The sequence below is a fragment of the Lepidochelys kempii genome, chromosome 15, assembly GCF_965140265.1.
Source record: "Lepidochelys kempii isolate rLepKem1 chromosome 15, rLepKem1.hap2, whole genome shotgun sequence".
Classification (NCBI taxonomy): domain Eukaryota; kingdom Metazoa; phylum Chordata; order Testudines; family Cheloniidae; genus Lepidochelys; species Lepidochelys kempii.
The window spans coordinates 26811795-26831399 of NC_133270.1; the positions used below are offsets into that span (position 1 = coordinate 26811795).

At 40.3% G+C, this 19605-nt stretch overlaps 1 protein-coding gene across 21 annotated transcripts in view; it reads right to left on the bottom strand.

The window, feature by feature from the left end:
• Positions 1 to 2520: 2520 nt before the first annotated feature.
• The window catches only part of CLIP1 (CAP-Gly domain containing linker protein 1), a 120880-nt gene continuing 103795 nt past the window's right edge, over positions 2521 to 19605 (bottom strand). For 11 of the 21 annotated variants that reach the window (XM_073313331.1, XM_073313327.1, XM_073313342.1 and 8 more), the window contains 7 exons: positions 16126 to 16178; positions 13084 to 13104; positions 9718 to 9835; positions 9075 to 9234; positions 8191 to 8240; positions 5101 to 5222; positions 2521 to 4310 (listed from right to left, as the gene is read on the bottom strand). In XM_073313331.1, coding sequence (XP_073169432.1) covers positions 4088 to 4310; positions 5101 to 5222; positions 8191 to 8240; positions 9075 to 9234; positions 9718 to 9835; positions 13084 to 13104; positions 16126 to 16178 — 747 coding nt within the window. In that variant the 3' untranslated portion in view covers positions 2521 to 4087. Of the gene's footprint in view, positions 4311 to 5100; positions 5223 to 5614; positions 7321 to 8190; positions 8241 to 9074; positions 9235 to 9480; positions 9570 to 9717; positions 9836 to 13083; positions 13105 to 13253; positions 13348 to 16125; positions 16179 to 19605 lie in introns of those variants that run through there. The other 10 variants (XM_073313343.1, XM_073313341.1, XM_073313340.1 and 7 more) reach the window with 6 other exon arrangements.

Below are 19605 nucleotides of genomic sequence, written 5' to 3' on the forward strand. Positions count from 1 at the left end.
TCCAGCCATAGAATCATAGAAATGTAGGGCTGGAAAGGACCTCAAGAGGTCATCTAGTCCATCCCCCTGCACTGAGGTAGGACCAAGTAAACCTAGATCTTCCCTGACAGGTGTTTGGCTAACCCAAGGGTAGCCAACCTGTGGCTCCAGAGCCACATGCAGCTCCTTCAGAAGTTAATATGCGGCTCCTAGTATAGGCACCGACTGCGGGGCTGGAGCTACAGGCGCCAAATTTCCAATGTGCTGGGGAGTGCTCACTGCTCAACCCCTGGCTCTGCCCCCACTCCACCCATTCCTGTCCCCTCCCTTGAGCTTGCCCTGCCCTTGCTCCTCCCTCCCCCAGCACACCATGGAACAGCTGATCAGGCGGGAGAAGGAGGTGCTTATCAGTGGGCAGGAGGCACTGATGGGGGGCTGATGACGTATTACTGTGGCTCTTTGGGAATGTACATTAGTAAATTCTGGCTCCTTCTCAGGCTCACATTGGCCACCTCTGCGCTAACCTGTTCTTGAAAACCTCCAATGATCAGGATTCCACAACCTTCCTTGTAAGCCTACTCCAGGGCTTAACTATCCTTATAGTTAGAATTTTTTTTTCCAATACCAACCTAAATTTCCATTGCTGGAGATTAACTTCAGTGGACATGGAGAACAATTGATCACCATCCTCTTTAAACCAGTTCTTAGACTTATCAGGTCTCCTCTCAGTCTTCTTTTCTGAAGATTAAGTATGTCCAGTTTTTTTAACCTTTCTTCATAGGGCAGGTTTCTGGAGGTGGTGAGTGGTTCCAGCTGAGTCCATTGCCTAGAATATTCCCTAATGTCCCATCTTAACTTGCTTAGAGGAGGGCCCCCCTTGTGCCAAATAACTTACGTGTGACCATAAGCCTCAGTTGCATATGACCCCTCATCTTCTGTCCCTATCAGCCAGGTCTCCCTCTGCTAGGGTCTTCTTCAGTTGTGGGAGCCTAAAGTTAGACAACTACATAGAGGTGGCTGAGGTAGCAAGCAGCACAATTCCTGTTGGATTAAGGGCCTAACATTAGCCTCCATGTTTGAAAACACTGGCTCTAGCTCTTAACTGACCCTTTCATTCTGACATGCCATTAACGTAAACCATCAGAAACTGCTTCCTTGAGAAAAGCATTGCAGAGTGCTCAAGATGCTACAGGCTAGGGATACTCAGACAGTGGTTCAGGAGCAAATTAGCGATCAACCTTACCCAAAAGAGCCACAGTAGTGTGAACTGATTGTTTCATTTACTATTTTTATATTATATATTTATATTATATAATTCTCATAGCAAAATGACTGACCAAGGATCATTTTATCAACTACAATTGGTTAACAATATAGTAAAAGCATCTTGATTGGTTAATAATTAAATTACACAGTGTTTTAATATGTGCTGCAAAGAGCTGCAGGAGACACATTGATAAGCCACTTGTGGCTCTTGAGCCTCAGTCTGAGTATCACTGTTTTAGGCCTTTTGACAACTCCTTCTACTCAAGCATGCTTCTTCGCACCCCCCCCCCCTCCACCAAATCTCTCTCTCAGCTGGCCAGGCAGTAGCCACATCCCTTTATTCTTGCTGTCTCTCCCCATCCTGTCCAGGTTTGTTACTGCCCCAAAGCTCAACAGGTAAAAAATACACCAGGACAGCATGTGTTACAATCCTGCTGTATTCTAGATTGAATTTCCTGACAAGTGGGAGTTGTTTTCATGGCACAATTTCTGTCTGCAACAGCAGAAGCTTTGGCACAATCCATGGTGAATGTTTAGCTATTGACCAACAACTTTCAAACCTCCCCTACACCAGGTAGACAAGGAAATGACCCAGATGTAACCGATGGGGAAATGCCTTTGAGAGTGTACAAATCTGTCAAGATACTGTGTTAGCTGTACTAAGTTAATAATTATTTGTAGTGCAGTAGTTCAGAGGCCCTGATCAGAGCTCCATTGTGCACATACAGCACCTGCCCCAGTGTTTAAATCCACATCAGAGACTCTGTTTTCACTGGAATTTAAAATATATATAATATGTAAACATTTCTATTAAAGTTATGTTTTGCAAATTATTTTTTTTAGAAAGCCTAAATTTTGGTCTTAAATAGACCTGCGTATCCATTTGAATGTAAAGCCACTATACATTTTAGAAGCTTCACTGCCACCTCTTGACCTTCCAAAACATATCCTCCTTGAATGAGAAGTAAATCTCAGACAGCCTTTCTTCATTAAAAATAATCGGCTCTAGAACACACATTGTTTGGGTCCCCAGCAGCCCAAATGGAATTTTTCTTACCCAATCACTTCCTTTCTAGTAGGATAATCCCACACAATCCATAATGGATGGGCTCTTTTCCTGTGGGATTTGGAGGTACAGGGATGTGGATAGGGTTCTGGGAACATCAGACATCAGTCACTAGAAAAGTTCTTCCATTTATCTATTTCTTTTTGATTTCTAAATAACAAGAAGGGCCCCTGCACAATCTGAGAAATAGCAAGAATGCAAGACAAAGGTGACAAGAGAATAACCATTTAATAAAGGAGAAACAGTACACTCATTCTTCAAATTAATACTGATTTCCCTGCTTTTGTTCCTATTACTATAATACATTCATTACCCCAAATTTAAAATGATTACAGATTTACTTTATATCATGTGCCAGATACTTGGTTGATAATCTTGAGAAAAATACATCAAAGGCTTATATACAGTTATAGAAAAGAGTAAACACTATACTGTATGTTGTACAGGTAGCAGGGAAGATACAGTATAGTTTCAGTTCTTTTTACATATGCTAGAAGACATTCAAAAGAAGATAGATTTAAGCCATCTGAATAAATGATTTAGGGCCCAGTGGGGTCCACCCTGGTTCATGTTGAGTGTTTTCTTACTATATGAATAGCCCCTCTGAAACTAATTTAATTGTCCATGTAATATGGTACATCTCAACATTAGTACGAGTGACACAAGCTAGACCACGTTGTGTTTGATGGTTTAGATTTCTTCATTCCTTATGTTTTTGCTTATAAGAAAATCCACAATTATTAATGTTGAATTTTCCATGTTACATCCATCTGAAAATAAAATAAAAACCAGGGAAACCATATCATGAAATAGTTAGCATAAATGCTTAGTTTCCTATGGACTTTACTGAAAGCTCGAGGATACAAGTGTGCTGGAAGATTTTTTTCACAGGAAACACGTTAATAAAAATCTCCCAATACTGAGGTGGTTTTATATTTTTAAGTCAACAAATGAAGTAGTCATGTTGTACTGTTTATCCCATAAACAGGTCCTGTGATGAGTTCTAATAAAATTTAAAAACGTGAATGAGAAGACATGTTTTTTCCAAAATATAATTTTAATATATATATGTATATATACACACACTCTATAGAAGCTGAAATGGATGTCACATAAAGTGTGCACAGCATACAGGTTTTTAAAAATTCCCCACAGTAGCTTATGTTTTCTTACCTGCTTCATGATTTTAAAAATGTCATACTGTAGTCCAATGGAAAGAAAGGCACTACGTTTACAGGTAGTGCACAGAGCTCAAGTTCTTTGATCAAGAGCACAGTAAAATAGTTAATGAGTAGAGGAAAATAAAGATGAAATATTTCTCAACCCATTCCAGTGTCAAAAGCTTAAAAAAAATCTAAATATACAAATGCAGCCTTAGAATGTCTTAGTGCAAATATGAAAATTAACAGCATAATTTTAAGGTATTTAAATAAGCTATAACATAACTATAATGCTTCGTTCCTATACATTTTTCCTATCAATAAATTTAATGGCGTAGGGGACATTTCTTGTTCGAAATGGTTCATACCCAGAAGTTGGGAATAAATGGCAAAAAGTCATTATTAAATAATTTATTTATACGTCACTTTAGTTTATTAAGGGGGGAATAAGGTATTTATGAATAAAAGATCAAAATATCTATAGGTTTGAAACCGAGGATGTGTGTGTCAAGAATCACTGTCCCTTTTCCTGATGTCTGTACACACAAATGCTGGTGGAGTAAACTGTCCAATTAGTGCATACAAATAAAGTTTGTTTTCCTGGCCTTGTATTGCATTAGTAGGTCTCGTCGTCATTGCAATTGGTTGTCCAGTGCCCGAACACTTCACAGATTTCACAATAGGGGCGCTCTTCTTTTCTGCTGCCATGATAAGTCGAATGGGGAGGGTCATCTGATGCCTGTGCCTGAGTTGGACAGTCTTCAGTTTCATGGAGATCAAAGCAGTCGCAAATATCACAGAAGAGGCGAGGTTTTTTCTTTGACTGATTTTCATCCTCGCTGCAAGATCAAAATTGGTATAGGTTAGGCTGGATATTCTCTTAAAGGAGAACAAACCCAAAGGACATTATAATAAACTTCCACCAAAAAAACACTTTTTTAAAAATAAAAGTTTATAACAACATCCAATACGGTTAAAACCAAGGCATATATCAGTGGATCACAAGCAGCAAAGAGAATCATTGCTCCCCCCGGCCAAAAAAAGGCAGCAAAGCTTCTGGATTCCCCCGTAGCTCTGCAGTTGCTCAAATTCTTCACATGGTGATTATACCCACTCTAGCCAATAAACAAATTATTCATTACATTTTTTAATCTACACAAATACACATCCACTATTTCAAAGGCATTTGTATGAACTGGTAAAAATAGTTTCTTTTTTCACTGATACAGGGGATATGACACCACAATTAATTTAAAAAAAACGCTGAGTTCTGGACTGGTTCCTCCACATTTGCACTCAGACACCAGCTTCTAAGAGTAGAGGGTATTTTCCTAATTTGTAGAGGGCCAGGGTCACTGTTGGGAATTGATAACTAGGACATGCTGATGTTTGTTTCAGAGCTGCAGAGAAAGAGCATGTGCTACCAGTTAGAAGTTAGAGATGGACCAGAAAAGGTCTGGATCCAGCCACCTCAGAGATATGGGCAAGTCACATTTGCACTTCATGGCTCAGGTCTCTCGCTCTGTCAGCAGTCAGGCTGACCTGCTTCAGCTGCACAGGCTGACAGAAGTGATTTATACTGGAATCAGCACAACACAAACCAAACACCTTTTCCTTTAATATTAATACCTGTCATAATTGTTTATCTCCTCATTGCCATTGAGAGCTGCTTCAGACATCATTTCCACCTTCAACTTTAATTCTTCATTTTTCCTTTGAAGATCCACTATTACTGAATTCAGGAAGTCAATCTGGGAGATTTAGAACAAAGAGTAACATATTTAGAACAAAAAGAAAAGGAGGACTTGTGGCACCTTAGAGACTAACAAATTTATTTGAGCATAAGCTTTCGTGAGCAGCTCACTTCATCGGATTATTAGTGAGACACCATGGGTATAATAGGTGAATGGGCCCTAAAGGGGCAATGGAACAATACAGAGCATGCGTTATCTCTGAACTTGGGCCCCTCAAAGGTAGACTGAACCCCCAGACCAGATTACAGGCATTTACAGCATCCTGATAAAAGAATGAGTTTTCCCATAGCTGAATAGAAAGCAGCTAAATGAGCTAAGCAATACGTAGCAAATTAATGCAGCGAATAAAAAAGTGTAGAAAGCAGAAACAAACCATATGCTGATTGGAGGAAAATGTTGCCAGCAGCGGATGAAAGCAAGGGACATGAGGAGAAAAAAACAGAAAGAGAAACCAGAGGTTAGAATGTTAATGACACTGCTTCTAATCTATACACACACTAGGAAACAGTTACTAGGAAACAGAATGGTATTCCCCATTCCAGGACTTTACTGTTAATCAAATAAACATAGAATCATAGAAGATTAGGGTTTGGAAGAGACCTCAGGAGATCCTCTAGTCCAACCCGCCGCTCGAAGCAGGACCAACACCAACTAAATCATCCCAGCCAGGGCTTTGTCAAGCTGGGCCTTAAAAACCTTTAAGGATGGATATTCCACCACCTCCCTAGGTAACCCATTCCAGTGCTTCACCACCCTCTGAGTGAAATAGTTTCTCCTAATATCCAACCTAGTATCCAACTTCCCGCACTGCAACTTGAGACTATTGCTCCTTGTTCTGTCATCTGCCACCACTGAGAACAGCCAAGCTCCATCCTCTTTGGAACCCCCTTTCAGGTAGTTGAAAGCAGCTATCAAATCCCCCCTCACTCCTCTCTTCTGCAGACTAAACAACCAGTTCCCTCAGCTCCAGCCACCTGATCATTTTCATTACACTTCGCTGGACTCTCTCCAATTTGTCCACATCCTTTCTGTGGCGGGAGACCCAAAACTGGATGCAATACTCCAGATGTGGCCTCACCATTGCTGAATAGAGGGGAATAATCACTTCCCTCGATCTGCTGGCAATGCTCTGACTAATGCAGCCCAATATGCCGTTAGCCTTCTTGGCAACAAGGGCACACTGTTGACTCATATCCAGCTTCTCGTCCACTGTAATCCCCAGGTCCTCTTCTGCAGAACTGCTGCTTAGCCAGTCAGTCCCCAGCCTGTAGCGATGCACGGGATTCTTCCATCCTAAGTGCAGGACTCTGCACTTGTCCTTGTTGAACCTCATCAGATTTCTTTTGGCCCAATCCTCCAATTTGTCTAGGTCACTCTGGACCCTATCCCTACCCTCCAGCATATCTACCTCTCCCAGCAGCTTAGTGTCATCGTGAACTTGCTGAGGGTGCAATCCATCCCATCATCCAGATCATTAATAAAGATGTTGAACAAAACCGTCCCCAGGACCGACCCCTGCTTGATACCAGCTGCCAACTAGACATCGAGCCCTTGATCACTACCCGTTGAGCCCGACAATCTAGCCGGCTTTGTATCCACCTTATAGTCCATTCATCCAACCCATACCTTTTTAACTTGCTGGCAAGAATACTGTGGGAGATCATATCAAAAGTTTTGCTAAAGTCAAGATATATCGTGTCCACCGCTTTCCCCATATCCACAGGGCCAGTTATCTCATCAAAGAAGGCAATCAGGTTGGTCAGGCATGACTTGCCCTTGGTGAATCCATGCTGACTGTTCCTAATCACCTTCCTCTCCTCCAAGTGCTTCAAAATGGAGCTGTTCCATGATTTTTCCAGGGACTGAAGTGAGGCTGACCGGTCTTAGTTCCCCAGGTTCTCCTTCTTCCCTTTTTTAAAGATGGGCACTATATTTGCCTTTTTCCAATCATCCAGGACCTCTGCTGATCGCCACAAGTTTTCAAAGATAATGGCCAATGGCTCTGCAATCACCTCAGCCAATTTCCTCAGCACCCTCAGATGCATTAGATCCGGACCCATGGACTTGTGCACGTTACATATTACATTCCACTCATCTTTAAACAGGCGAAATTGTTTCATGGTTATGCACACTATTTTTTGTTTCCTGCAACATCTATCCTCATGGATGGTAAACTGGATAACTTTACAGGTTCTTTAGCTAAAGTAATAACCATCGTCTCATTTGTGCAAGTTTTTCCATAAGCCTTTTACCAAGACTATTCCGTTATACCTGAGCAATTCCCCCACCCCAGTTTGAGTGAAATTCTGTAGCTAGGTTAATGAAGCAAAGACCAATGTTTTCAACTGCATGAGCCTGAAGATAGGTACCTGCTTTTCTGAGTTAGCAAGCATCAAGATTCTCATGGGATTAAAGACTTAGCTTTAGCATCTAGGGTTGAAAATTCTGGCCTTAGCTTTTAACTGATTCTCTTAATCTGATGTGCCATTAATGTGGCCCAATCAGAAACAGCTTCCTTGATCTACTGAGTGCACTCAATAAGCAACAACCTTTCTGGCAGCTCCTCCCAGCCAGGCATGCGCCTTCCTACCAGTTCTTCTCAGATGGCTCGTCAGTTGCTGTCGCCTGTGACCAGACAGCGGGTCTGGATTCTTTCTGGGGCTCTTTACTTGCCATAAAGCATCCTGTTCTTCTGCCTCTACCCTCTTGCCCTGGTTCCTTCCTGGCTACACATCCCCAAGGCCACTTCCACAGCTGCCACACACCTCCATCATCCTCTTCCCTCTGCCATTCATATTCTCCCTCATCTACTCTGAGAATCAGGAACGAAGGGGTTACAAATCAATCCATTACAACCCTATTTAGATAGGATCTAGTAAGCTATCTTTGGGAAGACATTTTACTCAAGCCCAGGCTGCTAAAAGTATGTTTCTACTTTAGAGTGCTGATATTTCAGATCCAATACCTGGCTCTCCTTTGCTTTTTCTTCTTGGAGAGGATTAGCAGCAGTGTCACCTTTTAGAGAAAAAAAGCAACATGTAAAAATCCTGCAACCTTATTATGAAACATACAATAACAAACCAAAACCATGTAAGTTCTCTACCCTCTGGGATAACCTCATGTCCATATATTTCGAAATTAGTCAGTAGAAGCCATCAATAAAGTGACTTATGTTGATATATCTGATATTTAGCACTGGTATGTTATACAGAAGTACTTTCAATATCATACATTACGTGTTCAAGTGATATGCAAGCAATAACTAATCCTTACAAAATTCCTTATGAGGCAAATATTCGCTCCATTTTACAGATGGAGAAATCAAGGCAGAAACTGTAAGGGACTTGGAAAAAAGTAGAGGGAGTCCACACAAAATCTGGGTTTAGAACTCACAAGGGTCCTGGCTCACAGTCCTGTCCTAAGACCAGGTCTGATTTCTTTTCCTGGTGTGAGAAAACAGGTTTCCAGGAGTCATAATAGACTTCATTAAGAAATGCTCTTTTGCACAGGAAAAATATACCATTTATAGGGATAGGAATTTGAAATGGATTCACGTAGATATTTCAGGACAAATTCATCACTGATGTAAGTGGGAGCAACTAGTGACATCAATAATGTTATCAGATTTTAAGATTTTAATTTAGTCCCATTTCCTTCATTCAAAGTCTTCAACTTGACTATTGAACAATGGTAAAGCCATCTCAGTAGAGGAAGTTCAACATATTAAGATCTCTGCTAATAGTCTGGTTTACAGGTACGCAATATTGATCAGTTAACAGCAAAGGTATGAAAATGCTCAAGTAGACCAGAGTGGGAGCACTGATACAGTAAATGGACAGTCTGTGTTACCTGAGGAGCTAGTTATAGAAGACGGCTGTTTCTTGTTCTCTTTGAGTTTCTGCTCCAGGTTCTTCACCTTTTGCTCAAGTTTCAATTTATCAGACTCCAATGATTGAACTACTGACTGCAAGGTTTTTGCAGAGGCATTTTCTCCACGGAGCACTGTGATCTGCAATAATTAATTGGAAATGCTTAGGCAGTTTGGAGTAAAACCAAAAGCAATGAGGGAATGTTATTATAGTAGAATAAATGCTAGATTACCACCAAAAAGATAAGCCATTAAACACGTGACTGAAACACAAAAACAATGTTTAAAACCTACTTTGATTTGAAAAAAGTAAAGACAGAAATAGCAACAAGCTCTTCAAAAGCGAGCCCTCAAAGCATGATTTTATATCCCTATTTAGACACCTACGTAAACAAGTGGCCTAATTTTCAGAAGTGCTGAGAGAACCCACAACTAAGGAAGCCAGTGGATGCTGAGCTCCTCTGAATATCAGCCACCTATTGGGACACCAAAGGAATGATTTAGAAGCTCAACTTTAGGGACCAGTTTTGGAAAAATCTGTATGTTCCAGAATTCATTAATAAAATGTTTTAAAAAAGCCAATGACAGCTTACAGTTTTGACTACTATGGTTCTAAAAAGATACCTCATTTCTGAGTTTTTCCAGTTCTTCATCTTTCTCTGTGATCAAGGCACTAGTAACACTGATGGATTTCTGTAAAGAAGCTCTCTCTTCATCTATTTCTTTTTTTAATACGGATTCTCTAAAAGAAAGTCAAAGAGTTCCAGAAATCATCTGAAGAGTTGTTCAGTTAACATTGCTTAAATCAACCTACTCTGAAACAAGAAAATTAGGTTTCATATTTTAATATTTTAAATTAACTATCATTAGAAAATTTTCTTAAAAGCATGTTTCGGTTCTATATTTCACTGAGATTTTATATTTGCAAAATCATTTTGGATTTTACTACTGTGGAAACAAAACAAAAAGTTTACCTACGTAGACACATGCCAGAATCTGCATATCATCGCATCCATTGAATTTAAAGAAAAAAGTTAATAGATTGGGGAGATATAGAATCAAAAAAACGTGTTGCACAGAATGATCCACAAAAAACTAACTTCAGAGTTGTGTTACTTCTTGGAATAACTATTAACAAGCAACAAAAAGTACATGCAAAGCTCATTATACAATTGTCATGCAAAGCATGGATGATGGTGGAAATATCAGCTGGTCCTCACTTATTTCAGTAATGTCATGTTCTCCATAGAGATATATTTTGAGAACTATTGGGCCTTAACAATAGCTACTGTCTCAGCAGAAATCCACTCAGAAATTGTTCTTTTACTACACAGAAGTAGACTTTTTAAACCCCAACATGGGAAATGGCACAGTTCATAAATGAGTAGGCTGTCTGAAAAGCACTCCATTCCTATTTGTTTTCATGCGTTGAGTAAATGACTTAAAAAGTAGTCCAATGGGTTGGAAGGTGGTGCAAAATGATACCACATGGGTACCATATTTAACAAATAACCCCACAGTGGTGAGGTCTGATTGAGCGTGTGGATTGAGCATTGAGGAAATAGTTTATCTTCTCAATAGCAAGGGAAAAAAGAGTGCCAATAACAGCAGACCAGAATAGGAATAAAATCCCAAAACGTTAAGGGATTTGATAAAGTCTTGTATTGTAATATTCATAAGTGTCCCAATTAATTCATGTACCCATATAATGAGAACTTGTGCTCTGAGGGCTACTGCTGCAAAAATACCTTTTAGTTTTGAAAGTAGCAGAGTTTCATGACAAACCATGATTTTCAAAATTGAGTGCTCAGAATAAGACTCTTACACCCCACATTTAAGCACCTAGAAAAGTGGTCTGATTTTCAAAAGCATGGATGCTCCATCAGCTTCCACTGATCCCCTTCAACAGGAACTGCTAGGAGCACCATGCTTTTGAAAATCAGACCACTTTTCTAGGTGTCTAAATTTGCAATTAGGAGCCTAACATTAGGCACCTCCTTTTTGAAAATCATGGCCATCTTTTCCAAGTTCTTAACAGTCTTTTTTTTATATACTTCTGAGAAAACTGACCACGTAATTTAACTGGAGGAGTACTTAAGTTTTAATCATGAAGGAGCAGATTCTTCAAGAAGATTGAATGTCATAATGATTGTCAGCCAAGTAATCAAACGAAACTAGCAATCTATTAAGACTATCCAAGTGGTCAGTATTACAGTATGTCCTTACAGAACAATGCACACTAGATATAGTATAACTGAAAGGCCCAAGATGGAGATTTTTAATATCCATGATATCTACAGTTAGTGAGACCCATGATATCCAGCCCATGACATACAATACTGTCAGTGACTCAGGATTAATAGAAAAATCAAGCAACAATGACCGTACAAGTAATTCTTTCATTGTTAAAATTATGCTTATACTCATGAATGGAAGCAGTAAGTGGAGAATCTGGGGTTTATGGAGAGTGATGTACACACCTCACAACATTCAGGTTCCTGTTTTTACAATGAAAGTAAATTTCACGGAAACACAAAATTGAAGTGTTGAGTAAAGAATCTCTCCTACTAATACAAACCTAGGCTTTTGTTAACAAAAAGCATTTAATGAGTCTCCCCTTAAGTGCTTTCACTGGCACTGATTCAGCAAACACTTAAGCACGTACTTAACTTTAAGCATGGGAGCAATGTCATGGGTTTTCAATGGGATTACTCACTGCTCTAAATTAAACACATGCTTAAATGCTTTGCTGAACTGGGGACGCTGTGTAGAGTGGTGAGACTGGATAGACAAAGCAAGGTCTGCAGAGAAACCCACGCTGTTTTTTGGGAGTAGCGGGAGGGGGCTGATGACATATTGCACTGATCTTCCCCCCCAGCCATAGAGCCCTGACCACACAGTATATTTGGAAGAAGGGAAAATATGTTGTGGAGGTGCTGCTCACAAACCCTTCATGTACAGGGACCCAATACCATGGGGTTTGTCTTTCCCCAGAAGGGAGAGGTGGAAGGGAAGATGGGAGCCCTCGGGGACTTGCATCAAAAGCTTGCATCAAAATATTGTCCAACATTTCAACTTTATCAAATCTTTATCTCAAAACATCACACAAATGTTCTGTATGAAAATCAGCGAAGGACTGGATGGCTGACCATTTTTTAGTATTGGTAAAAGGGGTAAATATAATGTGGGCACTGGGGAGGTCTGATACCTAAAGGAGGGCAAATTACACTGTACTTAGACGGGGAGAGATTGCATGCATTTATAAGTACTCTATGTGTGTGTATAACTCTATATTTTATAAAAACACAAGGGAGAAAGAAGAGGGGAGCAGAATGAAGGAGAGAAAACAAGAGGAGGAGAGAAAGATCCCTTTCATGTACCATTGCCTTATCATTTAGAGGGCAGTGTCTTTAGGAAGAAAATCTTGAAGTGTCATGGACCCACTCACATTCTAAAAAGTGCAAAAAGGAAAACCTACAAATACTTTAGGTGTGTTGCTTTAAGCAGCGTTTTCACTTAGGCCTGAATCACATTCACCTATCAGCATCACCAGATAATTCACTCATCTGATATTCTAATCTTCAATATCATCTGCAATACGAGGTAATATTAGGGTTAGTTAAACTAGAAGGATGCATGTTGAGTTGGAATTAGCTTTATATAATGACTTGCAAGAGAAAGCAGCTGGAAAATACTCATGATCATCGGGTAATAAGATGGGTGCTGTTATACAAAATTCATCCCTTCATACCACAAATGTCTATTTACTAACAAGTCTTGAATAGTTTAAGTAGCACATAGATGTTGGATTGTATGAGTTTTATACAACAATTCCAAGTGCTGTAAAGAAAACACCTGTATAAGAAGTTAAATTACACTCTGTGCAGAGTATATAAAAAGTTGTGTGGGATATGGATTCCTTTTCACATCAAATTACCCAGATTCTTCCCTTACTACAAAAATAAGAAATTCCAATAATGAAGCAAGTACCTTAAAGTGTTACTGGGCAAGCTTTAAAAATGCAAGATAACAAGAACCACATGTTAGAAACATGAGAGAGAAATGCAAAATACAGTAAAGAAGAACTAAATTTGCACTGACTTTTTTTTGTTGTAAAAAATAGAAATATATATACTGCTGAATATTTTACAAAACAAAAGCAAGACACTGAGGGACAAAGGCAGCCAAAAATATGTACAACAACTCTACTTAAAAAAAATTTATTTATTGTAACGTGGATAGACTTTCTTGAGTCTTACCATTAAAGACACACAGATATAGCAAAGGAAGCAAGGGTGGGAAAGGGAAGAGAGAGGAGTGAAATGAGTATTGATAAATAGCGCAAGCTCAAAGACAGTAAGACAGTTAGCAATCCACAATGAATCTAATGAGCTGAAGTCACATAGAATCCTCTCTTAGTTTCAGATTCATAACTATCAAACATTTGTCATTCCTGACTGGAATATTTCATAGACAGTCCATTGATACTAAAAGGAATTCCTGTGGGTGAAGGAAGGTGGGGAACCTGCTGCTAGCTGGACGTTTGGCCAAATTAAAATAAAAGATGTCCCCACTTCTGCATCCTGAAAAAGTCTAAGGAAGGCAGGGGGAAACATCAATGGACACCATCTTTAGTGTGTGTGCGGGGAGGGGGGCGGGGGGGGGAGGAGGAAGCAGGGGGAGATATGGGTGAGGAAAGAGACATTTTTTATTTAATTAGGCATGGTTAGCTTAACTCCTATATTTTTTAACATAAAATTAATGTCACATTTCAGCAAATTTTAGCATCAGTGGCTTGCTCTCTGTTTGAATCAGGCTTACTTGTTCTAGTGCTTATTTTGGCCTTCATATCACAGCCTATTCCATAAAACAGGATACTCATGTTTGTCAAATGCGCCATTAAAACACTGGTGTTGCATGTAGACTTTTAGGACAAGTGACTGACGGTATGCAAGGATGGACAGATCTGGCAATCACTGTATAAGTGTCAGTGTTCCTGTACACCAGCTGCCAGAGATAGAGTATTCACAAATGTAAAAATGCATCATTAAATGTGTATCTGAGGGTAAGGATTTATTTTTTTATTGTACTGGACCTAATGATATTGTCCTTGCTTGTGAAGCTTTGCAAAAGGAGTCGAAATCTAACTGTAGCTTTAAATAATTACATTTTATGGTTCCTGGTTGAAATCAAGCTCAAAGAAGCCAACACACCATACACACCTTCTCATTTCTTCTATATTAGACATTCTGGAGCAGATCCCCAGCTGGGGTAAACTGTCACAGTTCGATTGACTTCTGCTAAGATATGACATTTTACACTAGATGAGGATCTGCCCCATCCTCTATATTTTCAGGTTCTCTCTTCTCATTCCCATCCCTTTATTAAAAAACATACTTAAACTAGAGAATGTATCTAGATAGGCAAAAAGAAAAGGAGGACTTGTGGCACCTTAGAGACTAACCAATTTATTAGAGCATAAGCTTTCGTGAGCTACAGCTCACTTCTTCACTTCTTCTTCAGCTGTAGCTCACGAAAGCTTATGCTCTAATAAATTGGTTAGTCTCTAAGGTGCCACAAGTCCTCCTTTTCTTTTTGCGAATACAGACTAACACGGCTGTTACTCTGAAACCTATCTAGATAGGGGTTCTCAAACTTCACTGCACTGCGCCCCCTTCTGACAACAAAAATTACTACAAGACCGCAGGAGGGGGAACTGAAGCCTGAGTCTGCCAAAGCCAAAACCCAAGCCCCACTGCCCTGGGCAGGGAAAGGGTCAAAGCTGAAGCTCAAGGGCTTCAGTCCCAGCCAGGAGGCCTGTAACCTGAGCCCTGCTGCCCAGCACTGAATCCGTCAGGCTTCGGCCCTGAGCCCCACCAAGTCCAAGTCAGCCCTGGCAATCCCATTAAAATGGGGTCGCGACCCACTTTGGGGTCCCAACCCACAGTTTGAGAACTGCTGATCTAGATACTGGGTGATCCTAGTAACAGAATGAGTTAAGGTCTCAGTGTCCTATGATACTCTATGATCTTGCATCTGTGCATTATTATAATGATCAGATCCATTGCTTTTACTTGTGTAATATACCATGTACATACTGTCCTTTGGAAAAGTGCAAAATGTAATAGAGCATAGCACATCCAAAGGAAATCAAGTGGTTAGGGAACAAAAATGGGGTCAACACATTAGAAGTAAAACTAAGAATCTTTGCATGAATATTAAGATGACATCTGATACCTGCCAATAAAATTACAAAAAAAAAAGTAGTAATTTTACTGTTTTATTTGATAGAGTTCAGCTTAATGATCCCTCTGTTAGCCAGAGGAATCAGTTTTGTGAAGAGCAGGATCCTTCCCCAAGCATCACACAATTTCTCCAAGACAAATCTACAGTTTTTCCTACGTACAGCTCACACGATGGTACCTGTCCAAGTGAGCTTTCTAGTTTTCCTTAACAAACACTACATTAAATGGGACCGGAGTAAAGTTTGTACTTTGGGACCATTCACTGGAGAATATGGTTTCCAATGGAGGAGTCCCAGCAATCCAGAACAATCTCATAGTATGTAAAAACAGTGGTGAAATAAGTGGGAGTTGCCTTATGTGCATTTGTCAGATGTGTAAGCGATCTAATACTCTGGCAGAGACTAAAAATATCACTAAACTATTTGGTTACTGAAATTAGGAGAATTTAGCATCAGTAAAAGGTAGGAGACAGTTAATTGAATAACAGCAGCTGGTAAATACTAGATTAAGTTCTGCTGAATGTGTCCTAATATTAAGCCAATTACATTTTCACCCAACTTTTAGCGTGGAAAATAGTAAAAATATTGTTTGCATGTATTTTTAGTATTCCATATGCAAAATTATTTCAATGCCAAACTGTGCAACAGTCCCAGTACATTTCACTACTGGAGGATAGGAAGAAAAGAACCACATTTTTCTGTACTATTAGCTTTGTATTACATTTTGTTACGGTTTCCACAGAACTGTATACTTGAACACACACACACACACACCTGGAAAAGCTTACCTCTTTTTCATCTCTAACAACTGGTTATTGAGTACAGATCTCTCCTCTTCCAGCTAAAACATAAACATCAGAAGTGAGCATTTAGTGAATACACCAAGAATCAAATGGTTTGTTCAATTTAACATATCCTAGTTTCCCCACGTCTGCCGCGGCTACTGAAGCATGGAACATTTTTGGCAAAGTAATTTGTTTTCTCCAGGGGCAACATAAATATAATCACAGATTGTTCAATGAACAGGGATGTTAACTAGCACTTGTAGGCATAACCAGGACACGCTGCACAGGAAAACACTGCCTCTACAGGTCCAGTGGCCTGGGTTAATGAGTGCAAATAGGCTCAACTAGTTTGCAAGAGTCCAGGCACCTTTATAACAATACATCATCTACTTCACCAATGATGGGTGATGTAAACTGCAACCCATCATCCAAACATGGTATCAGGAAAAACTGTTAACATAAACTGGGTGTGAAAGCAGTGATCAACAGAGAAGGTACATGGATTAAATGAGACCTTATTAGAAAGATAGCAACTAGGTCACTCTCAGTCTGATGAAATTCTTCATCATTTCAGTGAGCCCTTGTTTTATACCAATTAATCATTATTCAATGTGCAGTGCAGACCAGATGTGGAATACCATCAAATTAAATTACTCCTGGGAATGCCAGTGGCACATAAGGGTGTCCAAAGAGATTGCGCATACTGGGCATCCAGAGCAAAGTAAATTATAGGGGGAGTGAAGGTCTGTCTGTCATCCTCAGGTCTGAGGATAAGTTCAGGTCACAAGGATGTTAATTTTCATTGCCCATCCTCAAGTACTGTAAGGCTTCCTGTTTTAGGATTGGTGGTTCTCTTATTGCTGGGGTACAACGTTACATGACATTGCTTATGTATTCATTTGAACAGCAGTAGAACCAAGAGAGAGAACTAAGGCCACTGAATTATCTAAAGGCTCAGAAAATAACAAAATCTCCTTCTATAGGAGACTGATCGTATGGAAGAGCCAGCAGCCGTGCAAGACCCTGCTAAATGACCTCAATAGCAGGGATCTTTGGATTATATGCCATCATATTCCTGCGAGCACGTTGGAAGTCAAAAATAGCAATTTCACTGACAGAACAAAGCACACCCCCTGCTTCTGAGGATTTGTTGTCTGCCTCCTACACACAAGCAGGCTATATTATCTCCTTGAATTCTGTGCTTCTGTAGAAGCTAGTGGGGAAGCAGTGAAATTCTGCAGGGAGAAGGGTTTAGTTTAAAAGTCCTGAAAGAAACGGTGTCCTTAAAAAGCTACATATTTAACCAATGCTCACATAGGTAGGGGACCATGTACATGAGTATCACATAGGAGGACAATGGGGGTAGGTGGATTCTATGTCCAGAATCTCAGCCCTCTCTAAGTCCACCATTCACCCAGCTAATCACTTTTCCCCTTTGAGATATTTTTAAAAATCCCTCATCCTCAGATAAGACACTTGTGGATCACACCCCTTTGGTTGCCTTTTCTTGGAGTAAACAACTTGCTTTCCTTCATCAGTAGGCATCATTTGCAGCTCCCCACAGGCCACCTGTGCAGCATTAACCTCGCACCAACAAGTAACACAGTCCAGCATCCAGTTGCTTGGGTTCCCTCTGGGATGGCCTCATTTTTCAGTGCTTAACTCCTTTTGCTCTCTACTCTCTTCAGACTTTGAAAATCCCTGAAAGCCACAATCATAATGCCCCCAAAATGTGCATCCCTTTCCCACGTCACACTGCCACCTTGCTGCCAGCTCAGCTGCCTTCTGAACAGTTCCATGGGTGCAGAAGTTACTCCTGCTCCTGTCTAGCTTTGCAAATCCCACAGCATTTATGACAAGATGGAAACAGAAAAGAAAACATCAATGAAGTTGTGGGTTTCAAGTCAAGAAGGGAACTTTGGCCTCCCTTTTCGTTACCTGCCTGGGGGGTGGTGAGCCAATGCAGTCTGCTGTATGGACCAAGTCACAAGGAGCAGCTTGTTGGTAGAAAGGGAGATGGAAAGATTATTGTGAAGAATGTTAGGGTATGTTTTAGGTTTATATTATTTTAGGTACAAAGTGTGTGAAAGATAAAATATGTGGGAGGAAATGAGATAGGGGTTTGAATCCTCAGGACGCTGTGAGGGCCCACTGTGTTGCCAGCACCACCCTGGAATCTTCGTTTGAAAGTCAGCTGTTGGCGGAGGACTGTTGGGAGAGAGTGTGGAGACTGGCCAGTGGGAGGTGGTGTTGTCTGGGTTGCTGAAGCTGCCAAGAAGGCTCTCTCCTGGAACTTATCCATTAGGGCTGACAGATCCAGAATGCCAAGAAGGCAGTGGTGAGACCATACTGGAAGCACACTGGAGTCCATAACTTACAAACAGGAAGCCTGAACTGAAGTACGAAATAAGACTTTCTGGGGCTTGAAAAGGATAGTGGGAACGTCCAACTGTTCAATATTAAGTTCATGCAAAGATTTTAATTGTAAATAATACATTACAACTTTGTTAATTCAGTCTGGAGTGGAGCTGTTGTGACTGGGGATTTCTGCAGTGGCCTTCAAGGAGCACCTACCATCCCTGTCAGGGACTTCCTGCTCCTGAGGACAGTGTCCTTGTAACAAGGAAGCAGAGGGAGGCGTGCCCTGAGGTAACATTTTCAAATGAGAAGCTTGGTGGTGGCAGCTGGTGTCTGAGGCCAGGGTCATGACAGATGCCCTTTCTTCCTCCCACTCAGAGATCATTCTCTTTCCAATAATCTGCTCCACTGCATATTTTTTAAGAAGTCGGTCTCAAGCAGACACCACCTACCTTACTGAGCAGGGTTAGAGAGGAGTGGATAAGATGAGCTAACAGATCTTTCCACAATCTCTTCATTGAAGTTAAAACTCATGTGTTGGTCTGAAGCCTGAGAGCACCAACATAAAAACATTGCAAGCCAGAAAAGCTCCCTAAGCTTTTCATACATAAGCTCAGTATGTATCTGATTGGGGAATCCTTTAGCTAATTACAAATAGCTAATTATTTATGGATCAATATAGATGAAACCCCCTCAGTGTCTGCAGCATAAGCCACTTTAACCTTTAGATGTCAGGATAAATCATTCATGACACTGTATTCATTAATTTTGCAAAATGTGTCATGTGTCCATAGATTCACTAACCCAGTTGACTAACACTCTTGCTAGAATTTATATGGTTACCATAGTGACTGCTCAAAATACTTGCAACATATGCTTGATACCTGTCTTACTCTATTTTAAAAGGCACAAAAATCAAAGAGCAAAATATTGCTACATTTTGGTTCTTTCCTTATTTTTTGAATAATATCCACTGTACAAAAAGGCAGACTGGGTCTACGGTCAACTCTATGTGAAAGCTGACTCTCCTGGTTAAGATGGAATTTTACCTTGCACTATAAAGCATCCCCAGTGTAGCAATGCTCTATATTAAAATTCCTTCTTCATGGACTCACCTTACAATGT